General features: G+C 30.2%; 2 protein-coding genes across 4 annotated transcripts in view; both read left to right on the top strand.

Moving 5' to 3' along the window:
• The window catches only part of LOC107448981 (uridine phosphorylase 1), a 40732-nt gene extending 38885 nt beyond the window's left edge, over nucleotides 1-1847 (top strand). For all 3 annotated transcript variants that reach the window (XM_087166096.1, XM_087166097.1, XM_087166095.1), the window contains exon 9: nucleotides 738-1847. In XM_087166096.1, the coding sequence (XP_087022222.1) occupies nucleotides 738-877 (140 nt within the window). In that variant the 3' untranslated portion in view covers nucleotides 878-1847. The remainder of the gene's footprint in view (nucleotides 1-737) is intronic.
• A 4108-nt stretch (nucleotides 1848-5955) lies between these two features.
• Nucleotides 5956-17113, top strand: LOC107450651 (uncharacterized). The gene is made up of 4 exons (XM_043039037.3): nucleotides 5956-6110; nucleotides 11270-11351; nucleotides 13610-13652; nucleotides 16736-17113. The coding sequence occupies exons 2-4, from the start codon at nucleotides 11276-11278 to the stop codon at nucleotides 16962-16964; spliced, it is 348 nt and encodes a 115-aa protein (XP_042894971.2). The 5' UTR covers nucleotides 5956-6110; nucleotides 11270-11275; the 3' UTR covers nucleotides 16965-17113.
• Nucleotides 17114-17385: the final 272 nt, after the last annotated feature.

The raw sequence follows: 17385 nt of genomic DNA, 5'->3' as shown, positions 1-17385 counted from the left end.
AATATTTTATTAACAAAATTCGTTGTTCTGTCATATAGCACACAGTTTATAAAAATCGCAAACTGTCAGCTGTTCTACTTTTTATCGTTTGCATGATTTTTAAACGAAGTTTAAAAGTTATCGTTAAAGTTATCGTTTGCATGATTTTTGAGTAAAAATTCAAATTTTCCGTGGTTTGGAACAATCTTTATGTGATGCAATCAAATGAAATTGAAGAGAAATGCGGACATAAAGATTATATAATTTAGGTCAGATATCAAAAAAATCTCTATAAGCTAAAGGTAATGATGAAGTTTGCCTCAGAAATTTGACATCGGTTATTGCAAGACTTAGAACCAATCATTTCACAGGGATAAGGTTTCTCCCAGACAAAACCAGGACATATGTTCCCTGCAGAAACTGCTCGGAGCACCAAAACGCATATTCGAGTGCCCAGTACTCACACCACATGTTCTGAAATTGGAAATGGCGCCACTTGAGGACAATCTAAGATCTGTTCTCTATAATCAAGAGGCACCGATGCTAGCAGCCGCAGTTGTTCAGATTTTCAATGTTGTTTGAAAATCCATGGACACGAAAACAACAACATCAACGATGATGCAGTTTTAGTAAAAAAGATCCGTGTGGACAACGGTGTACTCTAAAAAGGAACCGTGTGGACACTAATTAAGAATATTGTTCCATTTTTTGTAGTTTTTGCTCATTTTTGTTAATATAGTTGTAATGTCTTCTTACAGGTGCTGTAGTGTGTGTAACTCTTCTAGATCGTCTTCATGGTGATCAAATTGACACATGTAAAGAAACTCTGGAATATTGGCAAGAATTACCACAGAAATTGGCTCTTGCGTTCATAAAAAAGCGTATGAATTTGACTTAGTTTAAATGTGTTATATTGTTCCTGCTATGATTATCCTGCTATGATCTGCTGTGGTAATAAAACATGGTTGTTTAAAAGAGGTTTAATAAAAAGTGAATGTAGGCAACATGCATTTTACATTTTAACATTTTTAATGTTGCATGTGATATTAAAAATTGGGTTAAATACATCTTCAAAATATTATTCTCCTATATCAATTCTTAAATGTATTCATTTGCCTCTAATATGTATTGTTTTTATTAAAGAATTTCTTTATTTTAAGATTACTCTTTAAATGAAGAATAAAAGCAATTAATGTACTCTTTAAATTATTTTCTTTTTTGTATTTTGAGATAGATTTTTCTCTGAAAGGGCTATTATACTGTTTAAAGTAGTGTTTTAAGCCTTTAAAGCATTTACGATTTAGCCTTCAAAACAGTTATTGTTATTTTTTTAATTCTTATTCTTCTAAAAATATTCACAGGAAGAATTTAAAAAGGGCTTTAATTTTGAGGGAATTGTATAGAAATCACTTCAAATACTTCTTTTTAATTATTTTGTTAAATAAGCATTTCTATTCTTTAAAAATTCAAATCAATTTTTTTTTAGTTCTTAACATCGTTTCATTCAAATTTGAGAGAAGCATCAGATAAAATCTATTACAAAAGGTAGAAAGGAACATATTCAATAAGTATTACAATAAATATTTCTTTACTCTAATAGAACATTTATGCAAATGAGCTTATAATATATTAAGTGTAAAATAAAAATTAAATTATTTTCATGTGATATAAGTTATAAAAAATTTTACAACTACTATTTGACATTCCATGTACTAGATATTCCATATGTATGTTTACTATATTGAAATATGCGTAAAAAGTTGTGAATTTGCGAAAATGTATTTTTTCCTATTTTTTGTCTACTTATTTGAATTTTAAAAATATTTATACTTGAAAAATGTATTAATAAAAATATATGTTAATGAAAACTTTGTGAACATTTCTTTTTACATTTAATTAATTCTTAAAAGAAGTATAACATTTCTATTTCATTGATTTTGCTATTCATATTGAATAGAAATATTTATTTTTTCTTAAACTTTTTAGACTCGAAGACTCCTTTTATACAGTGAAACATTTTATGCTACCGTGCATTCGCTATTTATTCGTTCTCAAGCGCAATTAAAAATACAATTCCAACGAAAATCGTAATGTGGGTTTTCAAAATGCTCTTTGTAAATCAATTCAATGCTTAATCAATCGAACTTCTTAGAAAACTTGAAATCTAAACTTGTAGAGAAACATTAAAGAAAAAAAAACTTTGTCGAAGAAAAGAAATTCAGCCAGAACCATTCCCTCTCTGATTTTTACAAAGAAAAAAGCACGATATTTTTGTTTAAAATATAAGAAATATTTGCTCGAACCAGAAACTATAAAATTAAATTTCTTGAAGAAATTTAAAAAAATAATTATAATTCAGCAATCAAGCAGTCAGAGCCATTCATTTTTTTTACACATTTATTTTTTACGGTGCAGAGAAATTATTATGTGTTTTTGTGCTCACGACAAAAGTTTTACAAACTCTTATACGAAATAGCCTTCTTAATTAACCGATGCGCTCGATTAACCGATTTCCACATGAACGTCACTGCATGACTCTAAATCATAGCTGTCTAATGTTGCGAATGATTTTGCTTTATACTCCAGGCCTTATCCTATTTAACACGTTTACGATAAGTCTTAATTAGTTTTTCTTGCTACTTCAGAACTTAGTTTCATCCTCTGACTTTGCAAAACTGAGTCATTGTTACGAATTTATCCAGTATTTGAAATAATGGGAAAGTATCGATTCGATTGACATGTTATACTTATTACTGTTTATTTAGCAAATTATTTCTGTTAAAATCTCTATCAGTTTGATTTATCCAGATGACTTTGATAAATAATTGTTAATTTCATAGTTTAAATAAATAGATAAAAATGCTTCCATAGAGTACTTGTAATTACTTCGATTTTATTTAACTTATTTTTACAGAGAAAAAAATAATTGATTTGTTACAACCGTAACATATTTAAACTGAAAAATGCCTTTCGATTTAGATTTTCAATTAATCTGACGCTACAATTTCACAGTTGAAACAGTTGCTAAAACGGAAAAATATTTACTTTTAATTACGAATCTTTAAACTTCAATCGCGCTTTTCGTAAAATCATATTTTTAATCTTATTTCATTGATACTACCTAAATTATTTACCAATTTTGCTTTTATAAGATGGTTGATAATCGCATTTTTTGCATTCTAACTTGAAATTTTTGGGCCGTTACTTTTTTTAAATTTCAAAAGTTAACTTTTAAAAATTTAAAGTAAAAGGTAAAAAAAAATAATTTGATATGTTTTAAAAATTGCATTCTCTTAATAAAAAATTGTAAAATTGCATCAAAAGTCGAAAATTATAATTTTCTTATGAATGCTACGAAAATTTGAAGATTCGTATGTGCTGCTCACAATTGGGTACTTGCACTTCAAAAAGAAGATCACGGATACCAAAACATGTGACCTTCGACGTCAGTTCCAACTGATCGTTTATAAGCGAAATGGCGTGTTAAAGATGAGCTAAAGTTTCTGCACGTAAGTTAGAATGCTAATTAACGTGAAGTTAATTAAATATAGCCCCGTATCGCCCATCAAATTTGTTGAAATAAAATTCTTTCTCGTCTGCATCTTTTACTTAACTTAGAACTATTATTTATTTATGTATTTTATTGTAATCGTGATATATTTTTGTTTTGTGTACCGGGCTACTTCGATGCATAATTAGTTTGTTTATGTTCTACGTGGCATCGTGCCTGTTTTTGTGTTAATTAAGGAATGTATAGTGAAAGAATTGAAATATTTGTGAAAGAATATAAAATGTGTCACTTAAGAGAATTGATACTCGTCGGGCTTGGTTTACTTGAAATAGAAAGGAAAGAACGGTTGCTAACGTAAACAAAAGCTACCTTTCAAAAAACCAATCAGGATCGAGATACCCATACTACGTCACTTGCATGTAAGCCATTAAATATATTTATAATTTCCTTTCTAATTCTAGAACGAGTAAAAGAGAAACAAAATTTGTTTTTTTTAAAGAGACAAAATGTTAACGCTTTTCTGATAAAATGTGTGCATCTGCCGCTGCAGTAACAAGACTTACCATCAATTGGACGATGATTTAATCGTTTCCTTTATTAATCATCTGCAAATTAATTGAATTCATTAATTAATTTTATGAAATGCTCTTTAATCGTTTAAGTTATTTTTTATTTTAATTTCGTAAAATACTTAGCTTTTATTTGATGAAGTATGTTGAGGGTTATAAATGCAAAGAATGTGCATTTTTTTTTCTTAAATTTATTTCCATTTTGAATATAATACATATTTATATGGTAGACTTACATCATTACTACTTTTAAACAAATAGAAAAATAAATAATAATAAATTCTACTGTTTGAATTATGTTTGATAAATTATAAATATAGATTTTTGTTCATATTTTAGCATTAAAAGATAAAAAAAAATCTTAATGAATTTATCAAGAATCATAATTAATGAAAAAGTAAGTAAACAGATACTAAATTATAAATTGTCGAGTATTATTTCTTCAAATCCACAACATGAACTAACTATTTCCTATTATTGTTGATAGAGGGCTCTGTTGCAAATAGGTCTAAAAGAAACTTTGGGAAAAGTGTGACGACGTCACAGTTGATAGTCCTTAAAGATCTCCTTCAAACAGAAAGTGCTAAAATGTTTTTTTTTTTTTTTTTTTAAATTTTATTTCCAATGAGCTGCACAATCGGTCTTGCCGATAAGCAGACCTAGTGCGTTCTCCAGAGGTGGTATCCACTCTTTCAGGACCACCACAATGGGTGAGATACCGTTGGTCATATTAATTTGGACGTCTAGTTTCTGCCACGGAGTGCTAAAATGTTAACCTGTTACATGAAAGCAATTTCCTCAATAATTAAGTAACTAATTATTATTTTGGAATATTTTTTGTGTTTCATTTTATTCATTAAATTAGTAAGTTTTATTTTTAAGGGTACAATTGTTTTTTTAAACTTTTGCAATGTTTCAAACTTTTAAAATTTAAGTTTCAAAAATACTTTAGTAAAATAAATTTCAATAAATGTATATATAATGTATAATTTCAATATATATATATATATATAATATACTACTTCGTAAATTAATAGATTAGTAAATATCGTTTTAAAAATTTTACGGACGTTCACAAGGAAATAGAATCTCTTTTCTGTCTGAATAGGACCCTTAAGGCTCTTTTTTAAAAACGTTGTAATGATTTAAAGCTTTTTTGCAAGTAATATGCTATTTTTAAAACTGCTACAGGTTTGTATGAGATGGTTGAATATAGGTCAAATTTAACCTATCTTTAACCAACGCTCTCTATGCTAAATTTGAAATTGGCATAAAACGTACACAATGAGAAAAAAGTAGCAGTTCTGTTATAATGAAACGCTTTTGTGATTAATATTTTAATGTTTAAAATTTTACTCTAACACTATATTATATTGGCTTAAACAAATTAGCAAAACTTGAGAATTATTCATAGATTTTGATATTTTTCATCTAGGGAGAAAAATCTTTCCAAATTGGCAATTATTGAAAGTATTTAAGCCAAGATAAGTAGTTACAATAAGATGGTATTTTTAGTTTAAAGTTTTAGCGTTGCCTAAAAGCGAAAGGCACATGAATTATATATTTTTTATTAATTTTTCCTGGCAAAAGAACATTAAAAAACACTATTAAGTTTTACTCGTTCATGGTGCAAATGTTATATAATTCCTTACAAGAAATTGTTACTTCTGCAGAAACTCAAATTTTAAAAAATCTTTCTCGAACTCTATTTTATTTCTTATGGTAGTTAAAACAACAGGAAAAAAATCGATTTGTTTTTGAAAAACTGAAAACAATCCTTTAAATGCATTGAATCTCATAACATTTAAGGAGACATAGGATATGGAATAGAAAAACAATAAATTGGTTTTCGATCACACTTGTTAAGTGAAAGTACTTGATTTCTCTGCATCTGGTTCACTTCTAAATAGTGCAGCTGTGGACCATCTCAGATTACATCGCATTTGACAGTTCAATAGCTTTACCAGAACAGAACTTTTCCATGCCAGGATGAAAACAGCCTCGAAAAATGGTGTATAAAAGAAGAATGTTTTAAAGTATATTCCAGTCCTGTAAGTTTTCCGATTTTGTGTCCTTATAAATGTCTTGAATATTAAAACTAGCAACTCTTTTTATGTAAAAATCATCACATCATTCACTTTAAACTTGATTAGGTTAAATTTATAAATCAGGTTGGATCGTAAAACGTAACGGTACAAAGCGAAACCTGTTAGTACTTACAAGTTGCGAAGTTAAATTTTTAACCCTAAATCAACGGTTAACACATTTTGTTTTGGTTGTGGAACACTAAATGATCAAGCTCCTTTAGGCGGAACTCCGGCATTATAAATTAAGTTCATTAACAGCTGTAAATATGTTAAACAAAAAAGAAAAATGAACTACTAATTATTTGAAAAATACTTAATGTGAAGAATGAAGGATTATTTAAGTATGAATTTATTCTTGGTGCATGCATATGCAGGAAATGAATCAAATAAGATGAATTATGGCTTTCAAAAAAGAACTATTATAAACATTGAGAATAGTTACCAGAGAAACGGAGTTCTTTATACTCGGTTTTTGTTACTTTATTTTGAGTTTAAAAGATTGATAAGAGAAATATTTATAAAAATTATTATAAATGCATATCTTTTTCATAATTTATTCAATATATTGTCACTAAAACAATTTTTTTTCTTCAAAATTTTGTTACTTTTCATTCTTTGGCATTACATAAAATTTTTTATGTAAACAGCTGAAATATATTAAATAAATTATCAATCTATATTAAGAAACAGTTCTTTGTTTTATTAAAAAAACGTTTATTTCACACCACCACAATAGCGACATTAAATTACCCGTTACGGGTTAATAATAATCTTTCAATAAAATATAGAAAATCCCGTAACGGGTTAGAATAAACTTTCAAAATCCAAAAACTACTCCAAAATATCAACAACTCTCTGTTGTTCTAATTTTATCGTCTGCTTTTATTTTATTGTTTATCTCTTTATGTGTTTATTTTATTTTATTCATGCTTTTGCTAGCCCGTTATTTTTTAATATTTTTACTTTTATTCATGCTTTTGCTAGTCAATTATTTTTTTAATATTTTTAGACTTTATAGAATCATTGATAGGATTTAAATATAATCGTTACTAATTGAAAAATAATCCTAACGTTCGGAACTCTTGGGATCCACCGAGCACCAATTGGTAAACATTGTCCTAGATAACTTAACTTATATCAGTATTACTCTCGAGCTAAACATGACGATTTAAACGCGTGTTTATTTTTATATTTCCTTTAATAATGTCAGATAAATTAACTAAGTTTAGGAAAATAGTCATAAACTAGAGATAAGCTTTTGCAATCAATAAAAAATTTTATTTTTACTGTCGACTTTCTAAAACTGGCAACCTTTGGAAGTCTATTTCACGAATGTTTACTTTAAACTGCTTACTCTACTCTGAGAATAAAAGTAACCTGTTCATATTTTTTTTATTTTAATGAATCTTGTCTGAAATACGCCACATTTCAGCAAAAATTCCAAACTTTCTAAGATATTTTAAAACGGAATGCATTTTAGATATTCCTAACATTTTTTAATTAATTTAGGGATAAACAATAATTTATTTTCTATAAAAAATTAAAGTGTATATCACAAAACGGAAGAAATTTCCTTTCTCGCGTTAGCAACAAAAAGCTGGAATGAAAAGTTAAAAGCGAACAGATCATATAAACGACAACCTGTTCTACAATGTTTTTGTTTTTAACTAACAATGTTTTTGTTTTTAACTTTACTTATTAATTTGCATATATAGCAGAGTAATTCAAACTTTATTTTTAATGATGCTTTATAATTAATGAGAGAGAGATGCATTTTAGCAGATTGGTCAACAAATTTTATTTTTTTTCATTTTCCAACCTTTTTCTTTGGCCTTTATGCATTTTACCAGTCTATGTTAGGATGAAGAATTTGAAACTGTTGTGCCTTCAAACACTGAAATTTTAAATTGTGTATTAAGTTGTTCTGTTAATCTTTTGTTCCAAATGTAATTTCCAAATAGCACTGAAATACGTTAAGAAAATCGAGTCATAATTGTATATAAATTGAATAAAATAAAGGTAAACCAAGGGTTTCATAGAACGTACATATTGCACAGTTTTAAAACTTCATTTTAAAAAATTCCAGAAGTAACTGCTTAATCAGTTTCGGGACTGGTGAGCGCAGCGAACATGTATTGAGCCCTCCAGTTGCTAATACATATTTTAAAATGACAAACAATTGATTTTCAAATATCAATTATTTCTATTTCATGCATGGATGTATTTTATATTGATAATATATATTTTTTAAATGAGCAAGGGATTTTTAGAAAACGATTCTTTTAAAATATAAATTATACTGTCAATTAATGTTTACAATTTAAATCGTACTTCAATCTCAGTGTATTCTTTCTTTTTCACGGATTGTTTTAATTGGCGATTTACTTTCTTTAGATTACCCAGTAACACATTACACTTTTAGAAAAAATGTTTCAACTTTGAACAATATAATCGGTACCTTGAATCATAGTACGGTGCAAATTCAGTTGCAAACAAGGCTACTGATATTGACGTAAAAACTTATTAAACATTTGCGTATCATCATTTTACCGTAGTTAAGGAAAAAAGGAAGAAATTTTTTTTTTACATGCGTATGACTGCTTGCTAGGGTACATTATTGTTATTTTTCTTTTTCATTTTACAATATAGAGTAAGATAACATTAGAATTAAAAAAAATCTTCTAAAGCCTAAAACTATAAGAAATGCAGTTTTAAAAAAAAAGACGTTGGGAGGATTGGAGCATATTTTTTACTAAAACGCTGGAGAATATTTGTTATCAAGGCTACGTTTTAAAGGTTTAAGAATCATTTGAATTTATAAACAAAGAAGCACGTTATTTTTTCTAAATAATATTTCCAATTGAGTACTTGCACTTCAAGAAGACCTCCCATGGGACCTGTGTCCTCAGTGCCTGTTAATCTTTATCAGCAAAATGGCGTATAAAGTAGAGCAAAGTTTCTCTACACAAGTTAGAAAATTTATGATAAGTTAATTAAATGTTGAGCACATCGAATTAGTTGAAATATAATTCTTTCTCGTCTACTTCTTTTACTTAACTTAGATTTATTATTTTTTTAATGTATTTTATTGTAACTGTGATATATTTTAGTTTTATGTACCTGGGCAACTTCGATGCATAATTAGTTTGTTTTTGCTCCACATGGGCTCGTGACTGTCTTTGTATTAAGTCTCTGTGTAAATATATGTAGAGAAATAATTAAAATCATTGCGAAAGAATCTTTGTGAAAGAATTTAGAATGTGTCACTGAAGAGAATTGATACTTGACAAACTTGGCTTACTCGAAATGGAATGGAAAAAACAGTTGCTAACGTAAACAATTGCCACGTTTCAACAACCAATCAGGATCGAGGTACCCACACTACGTCAGTTGCAGGTATCCCATTGCTTATTAGAAAATCGTTTACTAAAACTAAAACATTTTTGTACTGTAAAGTTTATGACCAAATAACTCCCTCTGTAGTACTTTTTAGTGTTATTTAGTCGTACTTCGAGTTCAGTTTTGAAATATTATTTTTACATGAAATTAATTTTGTATAAATGAATTTTGTACTCTGTGTAATAAAAAACAATTTCGATTTGCTTAAAAAGTTCGAAAGAGACAAAGAAATGCACAAAAAATTTAAATATCATTAAAGCGTCCAAACTAGTTCGTAAACTTAATATCTCTAAAGGGTGTTTTTTTTTCCAAAACATATTTTGAATCGAGGAAAAAAATAAGGGCATATATGAGTTCTTATTTATTTTAAATTCTTTTTTTTAGCATACTTTTTTGAAGTAACATTATTTTTTTAAACAAACTTTTAGGTTCTTGATCCCGAGTATATTTTTTGCGGTATAATAAAGTTTCCGCAAATTTTTAACTTATCCGGTATGAAGAAATAGTTTAAATAGCATTTAACAGACAATTCACGTGATTTTATAAAGGCATCTGAGTATTTATGATAAAAATACTGAAAACCGCTTGATAGCGTTTTTTAAATACTAAAAAAAAAAAAAAGAACACTGGGAAAAAAAAAGCGAACTATGAAGATTTAAACCACAACATGTAGAGAAAAAAATATGAAGAAAAAAATATACATTCAAAGCTTTGTTCAATTTATTGTTTTTCTTATACTCACTTTTTTTTGTCATTCGTCTCGTTGTATGTGCGGCTGTATAGCGATGCGTTAAAAAGTAAGTAACATTTTTATAAAAGGAATGTAATTAAACAAAATTCACAGCTCTCGACAACGAATATAATAGGAGGGGGGGAATAAATTGATGAAAAGTTTAATATATGGATACATTACGTAAACTTCGGAGAAAAAAAGGAAAAAATCATCGTTTTGCTTTAGTTCCGAAATTCGAACTAACATTTCTCTGAAAAGTTCCTCCCGCGAACACTATAGGGCAGCGCTACTTAGACCCCAGTCGGTTTAGTCTAGTTAGCTACATTCGCTCATTTTTTATTATTCAATTTTGCCTATTAAATCAGATTCAGCCGTGGTAGCTCAGGGAATAGAGCGCTCTCCTCCCAGTGAGGTGCAACGAGTTCGAATAACGGCGAAGGGTGGTTTATTCGAATTCCGTTCCCGCCCCGCACCTACCACAGTGCAGTGCTGACGTAAAATATCTTCAGTGGTAGGCGGATTATGGGTTACAGTCCCCTTGTCATCGTGGTTTTCCTCTCCATGAGACGCAAATGCTGGTTAGTTCCATCAAAAAGTCCTCCACGAGTCAAATTTCTCCCAACACTTGTTCAAAATTACAAGGATACGGAGTTGAACATTGTTAGCCGTAAACTGAAAATTCGGTCGGCTGTTCAACGACGGTTATAAAATATTAAATCTCATTTATTTATTATATCATAATTAGTTACATTCACTTATTACACCGAGTAGGGCTTAAATTCATGAATTCGTTACTACGAGTTTTAAATCCCTATTTAGCAAAAAATTTAAAATTTTTGCGATCACATTACAAGAATACCTACTTCTAGTCAAAGGCAATATATTAAAGATAAGTCACGTGACTTTATGAAGAGCTATGAATATTTAATCATTTAGCTCCCTCTACAGAGTTATGCTTCAGCGATCTAACCAGTTCTCTCCTTTTATTTAGGTAGTCATGAAATACGCAATAGTTTTGATTACATTGGGCACCATTTCTGTTGCATGTGGCTCTGTTATACAAGAAATAGAAGGTAAGAGCGCTTATTATTGAGTGTTTAAGAGAATTTGGTAACAAATCAAAAACAATTTGACTGTCAAAAAATTTAATTGTGTCATTATAATTTGCAATCGAAAGTATAGTATTATAAAAATATACTTCACTTTACGAAACTTTAATTTTCGTTACGGGATAATAATTATGTGACAAAACCTTCTGATAAATACTAAGAAAATTTTTTTTGCATTGAATTTATATTAACCTAGAAATAATGTTTATTTAAAAGATTTATATACATATATATAAATCTTTTAAATAGACTTTTAAGTTTATTTCAGAATGTACAGTGTACAAATGCGCAAAATTAAAAAATGGATCAGATCATCCTGAATAACTTTTGATCTAATGATCTGATCTTCAAGTTATAGGACTCAATCTTAAGGGTTCCAAGAGGCGATCTCAAATATACTTATTAATTAATGTAGACTATATTTTAAGTTACAAAATTAGTCCCCAAAACGTACTTTCTTTGAATAAACATGTCTTTTTTCTATTGATTCTGGTTTTTGACTCCTAAAGTATTGTGAGTAGCCGCATTCGAGGAAATATGGTCTAAATAATTTGTTCAGGAGAGCGATAAAAAAAAATTTTAATCAATCGATGAATCGAATTTTAAATAAACGACTTTTTTAAATTTTCGATTCGACCAATTTCACCGAAATTCTATATTTTGCTATTTAAAATTGTATTCTTCAAAATGTTGCAATACTAAAAGTTATAATTTGCATGGAGTTATCTTTGGATAAATGAATTTTTTAATTGCGTGCAAGAATTTTTCAATTCGCTTAAAAAGTTCTCGAGATATGGCAAAATAAGCAAAAGTTTCCCAGATTTTGGCTACCCCTTCAGTTTTGGGGGTCAGAAATATGAATCCGTCGAAAAAAATATATGTTTATTCAGAGAAAGTGCGTTTTTGCGTCTGATTTCGTAACTTAGATCATTACTGCTTCAATTTGAGGTCCCTCCCTCCGCCATTTTGCATACTGTACTTGGTTATGTCATTAATTTAAAAACAAATTTTAGTATCCTTCTAAAATGCTTCATCCTAACTATAGTATGTTCTTGAATTATAGTAAAAGTGTAATTAAAAACTGCTAAATTACACGATGTTATAAGCTTAACTTTATTACTATAGCTTTAGCAACAAAAATTTGTAAAATATAAATCATTAATTATTTAGAATAAATATGTGAATTTTCGGTACAGCAAATCTCTATAAACTTTATTAACATTGACGCTCCTTCTGTTTGCAAAACTATGCCATCTAAACGAAGCGCTATTCAAACGAATTGCTATTATTCGATCGGAATCTCAAGGGGGAAAATAAAAGGAAACCGTGTTTCAGGAACATCTGAGCAACGGGAAGTAAGTCTGGTAACCGATCGAGTACCCACTGCCCAGTCTCGCAGTGGACTGATCGTAAAGACACGGTTCCCAGGAGTACACCGAAGTCAAGCATCACTGGCTGTGGTCAGTAAGCGTGTGGGTGACCACTTGGATCAGCCTGCGTAAGGACCGAGGGTGAGCTGTATCGGTTCTCGTTAAACTATTCTACCGTAAATGCTAAAAATGCAGTATCTTTCAAATCTACATAAAAAGTTTTACATAATTTGACAATAAGAATGTATTTGACCATAGAAATATCTAATTTTTACATATTTTGACATTGAGCCGTGGTGACTCAAGAGATAAAGCGTTCACCTTCCAATAAGGTGAACCGAGTCCACACCCGTCTCGCTCCAACCACAGTGCTGATGTAAAATATCCTCAGTGATAGACGGATCATGGGTTAGAGCTCCTTTGACGTCTAACTAACCGTGGATGGTTTTCTTCTCCATATAACTCAAATGCGAGTTAGTTTCACCAAAAAAGTCCTCTGCAAAAGCAAATTTTTTCTAATACTTGATCCAGGAGTTCCCTTGTCTTCTGGATTGGACTACGGAGCGAAAGTTACAAGGCTACGGAGTTGAACATAAGTAGTAGTAAAACCAAAAAATTGGGTAAGCTGTTCAATGACGGTTATAAAATAGTATAATTTGATAATGTGAATATTTTAATATCTTTGTTTAATTGTTTATATTGTCAAATTATGAAAAAATAGAAAATCTGATTATTATTTATTACAGAGTAATATTTAAAATAGTTTTGAGTATTTTTTTACATTTATTTTTTTGAAAATAGTTTATTTGTACCTGCAATAAACTACCTAAATTCTATATTTGCTTATTTCAGAAATACTTGCTGAACCGAATGAGGAATACTATGACACACATAGGTATTTATACAATATTAATAGTATGCTGAATTACAAAAAAATGTGTATGAATTGTGTTCTTCATATTTTTTAAAAATAATTCGAACAAAGAAAATTGAGTTTCAAAACATTTTCTATAACTTTCACTTGAAAATACCACTCTCACAATTTCTCTTTTATCATAATTTTCGGTTTGCTGAATATTTACGTAATTATTCATCCAATTATAAATATTTTATATTAGAATGTTACCAAGAAATAATTATCTCTGAAGAATATAGATTGAAATTCTGCTAGAAATGACTGATTTATGCTCCTGAAATGATTGAAACTTGACACAAAGCTTCATAAAGCAAATTTTTTTTAATTCACCTATTAAGAGTATTTTTTAAAATTTTGAAACTTGACGGAAAGCTCGTTTCCTTCGCGAAAAATTTCGAAAAACCATGTTAAAATGTGAGTTTTCAGATTTTTTTCAGTCGGACAATGATATGATTAACGATAAATTCGCTGGCGGAACAATGGCTCAGGGATTGAGTGTTCGCCTTCCAATGAGGTGAACAGTGTTAGAATCCCAGCGATAGCTGGTTGGTACGAATTCAGCACCCGGCTTGCACCGACCACAGTGCTGACGTAAAATATCCTCAGTGGTAGAAGGATCATGGCTTAGAGTGTCCTTGCCGTCAGATTAACCGTGGTTTTCCTCTCCATGAACCGCAGATGGGGTTAGTTCCATCAAAAAGTTCTTCACGAAGGCAAATTTCTCCCAATACTTAATGCAGGAGTTCCCTTGTCTTCTGGATTGTTTTCAAAATTACTAGGCTACGAAGTTGAACATGAACTATAAAACTCTGTGGGGCTAACATTGCAACGAGGGAAACCATAGATTATTTGGGATTTAGATTGCATTATCAGCTTTCCTGGTTGCCTCACCTTGACTTTATCTATAGCAAAGTTACTAAATTTCAAGCTAAACTAAATAGAATCTCTGGGGTCGACTGGGGGATTGGCCCCGATGTTCGGAAATTCATCTACCTAAACAGCACTCAGAAACTTATCTTATATGGAGCAGAAATTTGGTTTTCCCAACAGGTAAGAATCATTAATAGATTGAAAAAAATGGAAAGAACTTCTTTACTGTCTATCACTAAGGCATACAAGACTGCATCTACTGACTCTCTCCAAGTACTTGCTGGAACAATTCCTCTAGATATGGCAGTAAACATAGAAGCTCAACTTAATAATATTTTTCAACATGAAGAAGAACATATAATCTATAAACCAATACCTACACCTTATATTTATCATCCGGCTGAAGAAATTTTACTTAAATATCAACTGCATTTACCTACTTATAAAGGACTAGAATTATTTACAGATGGATCAAAAATATTAGTTAACAATGAGTTTAAGACAGGATGCGCTTTCGTGGCCTATCTGGAGGGAGAACCTGTTGAAAGAAAAACCTTTCGCATCTCTGATCACGTTTCCGTGTTTAAGGCTGAATTATGGGCCATTCTCCAGTCGATTCGTTGGCTTAAAGAACAAAGAATTACAGACAATATCTCAATTTATACGGATTCCCTGTCTAGCCTGCAAGCTTTGGAAAGCAGCAACTCTAAAGAGTATTTAGTCCACTTAATAAAACAAGAATTCACAAACAATATCGCTTTACATTGGATAAAAGCACATGCAGGCCATAAGGGCAACGAAGAAGCTGATAGGTTAGCCAAATTAGCCTGTGAGAGATCAACGGTCGACCTGTTTGAAGATCCTAGCAGGCGGACTGCAAGAAAAACTTTGGAACGCGAAAAATTGATTGAATGGCAGGAGAGATGGAGTGACAGCTTCACAAAGGGAAGGCACACATTCGAGCTCCTCCCGAAAGTTCAAACGAGGAAAATCATGGGGAATTTCTTTTTAAATCAATTCCTAACTAATCACGGCTGTCATGGACAACATCAAGCCAGGTTTTTTGGGGGAGCTCAGCTGTGCAGTACCTGTCAGCTTGTTGAGGATTGGGAACATATTTTAATCCAGTGTACAAATTTTAAGCACATTAGAGAGAAATTTTTTCATTCAAAAACCACCTACGAGTTTATAAAGCAGCATTGGTCAAACCCTAAAATAAAAAAGGGAATTGAGGAAATAATAAGAAAATTGTTTAGTAACAAGGCACCTCCCTGAATCCTGATGGCCTTTTGCTGCCTCTTGTTAGGAAAAATACACCTAAATCACGGCTTATTAACTTTCCTGTTATGGTTTGATTATTACTTGAATTTTCTCTTAAAATGTTTTTTTTTTTGGAGCTTTAGTCTCATGCTTTGTCAATCTCTGCCCTTATGTGATTCCTCATTTTGAAAATTTTAATCACTTGTGTTCCTAGAGTTTTTATATATGGTATATATATGTCCTTTCTGTTTAAAAAAAAAATAATAATAATAATTACTGGAATTTGATAACTTTAGTACTGTTGTGCCAGCCATAATTATATTCTGAGTTACAAACATCCTTTATTTTCCATGTGAAATTGTTTCCTTTTATTAACTTTGCACCCCTACTGAAGATGCGACATCAATATCTCTTCTGATTGTTACTGTTTATTTTCTTTGTAGTGTTTGTTTCCTTAGTTTATTTCTAAGTAGCACCGTTTTCTGGATTTCATATTTAATATTCCACCTATTTGTTAAAACTCTAATTTGAAAATTTTGAATATGTTTGCTCATGTAATTGAACTGTTACGCTCACTTCGAACTTTCGGAGTGCCCCCGGATGCCCCCTTACGGGGGCGGGACGGGCTTAAGCTTGTTATTGGTAGTCGTAAACCCAAAAACCTGGGTCACCTGTTGAACGACGGTTATAAAAAAGTATTAAAAATTCTTTGGCAGAAAATTCTTCTGATAGCAGTCAGTAAACAATTAAACATTGCATTATCATCTGATACTGAGCTCTTATAAATTATTCTCTGTCTGAGATCAAAATTTCGATTCTAAGATTCGAACCGCATTGCACACACGTAATCAAGTTAATAAATAGCAAAATCATTTTACCTTTCAAAAAATTTATTTATGTTATTTATGTTTACTATTAAAATTTCTTTTTAGAGAGAAATGTATTGAGCTAAAAGAGGAATGCACGAACAGCAAAGATGCCTGCTGTCAAAATGGTTTTTCTGACATTACATGCAAATGCTATGCATCGACAAAGGACTCAGACAAGCCTAAGAATCTCAAAGAACAAGAGCTTCAAAAATGTTGGTGCGAAAGGACCGAGACATTCCTACAAAAAACTGGAGATTGGATATCGGACATTTATAAATATATCGTACGTTGAAATGACTATAACTTATAAAACAGAAAAAGGAAGATCATTAATAACTGCAGAATTCTGATGGGATTCAAGTATTCAAGTGTAAATATGCTTAAATGTTATTGTTGATTGATGAAAATAAACCAAAAGAAAGAATGCGTGTTGATACCAAAGTGAATTTTGTTTATTTTACTACTGAATTTATAGTAAAAAAAGTAAATAAATAAGCAAAAATGACGAAACACTTAAATAACAGTGGGGAACAAATTTTTTGTCGCATTTATACAAATATTTGATCTTGACTAATTCAGGAGTAGGGATTTCAAATCGCAAACTACTTTTGCTCCTAAAGCTACAGATTTTTTCTAAACTGGTTTGTTTTAATCCATTTTTTTATCGAAATGTGCAAGTCGAAAAACGTCATATATAACAAGGAGTCGAGTAA

Source organism: Parasteatoda tepidariorum, chromosome 6, assembly GCF_982258835.1.
Source record: "Parasteatoda tepidariorum strain Cologne lab strain chromosome 6, Ptep-v5.0, whole genome shotgun sequence".
NCBI classification, from domain to species: domain Eukaryota; kingdom Metazoa; phylum Arthropoda; class Arachnida; order Araneae; family Theridiidae; genus Parasteatoda; species Parasteatoda tepidariorum.
The sequence above is the reverse complement of the archived record's forward strand: the minus strand, read 5'-3'. Positions and strand labels throughout refer to the sequence as shown.

What these genes read in the sequence shown, in the direction of transcription:
- LOC107450651 (XM_043039037.3), top strand. Translation starts at nt 11,276, where the DNA reads ATGAAATACGCAATAGTTTTGATTACATTGGGCACCATTTCTGTTGCA. An exon ending in TGTTATACAAGAAATAGAAG is followed by an intron (nt 11,352 to 13,609) that starts GTAAGAGCGCTT and finishes TGCTTATTTCAG; the next exon opens with AAATACTTGCTGAACCGAAT. An exon ending in GAATACTATGACACACATAG is followed by an intron (nt 13,653 to 16,735) that starts GTATTTATACAA and finishes ATTTCTTTTTAG; the next exon opens with AGAGAAATGTATTGAGCTAA.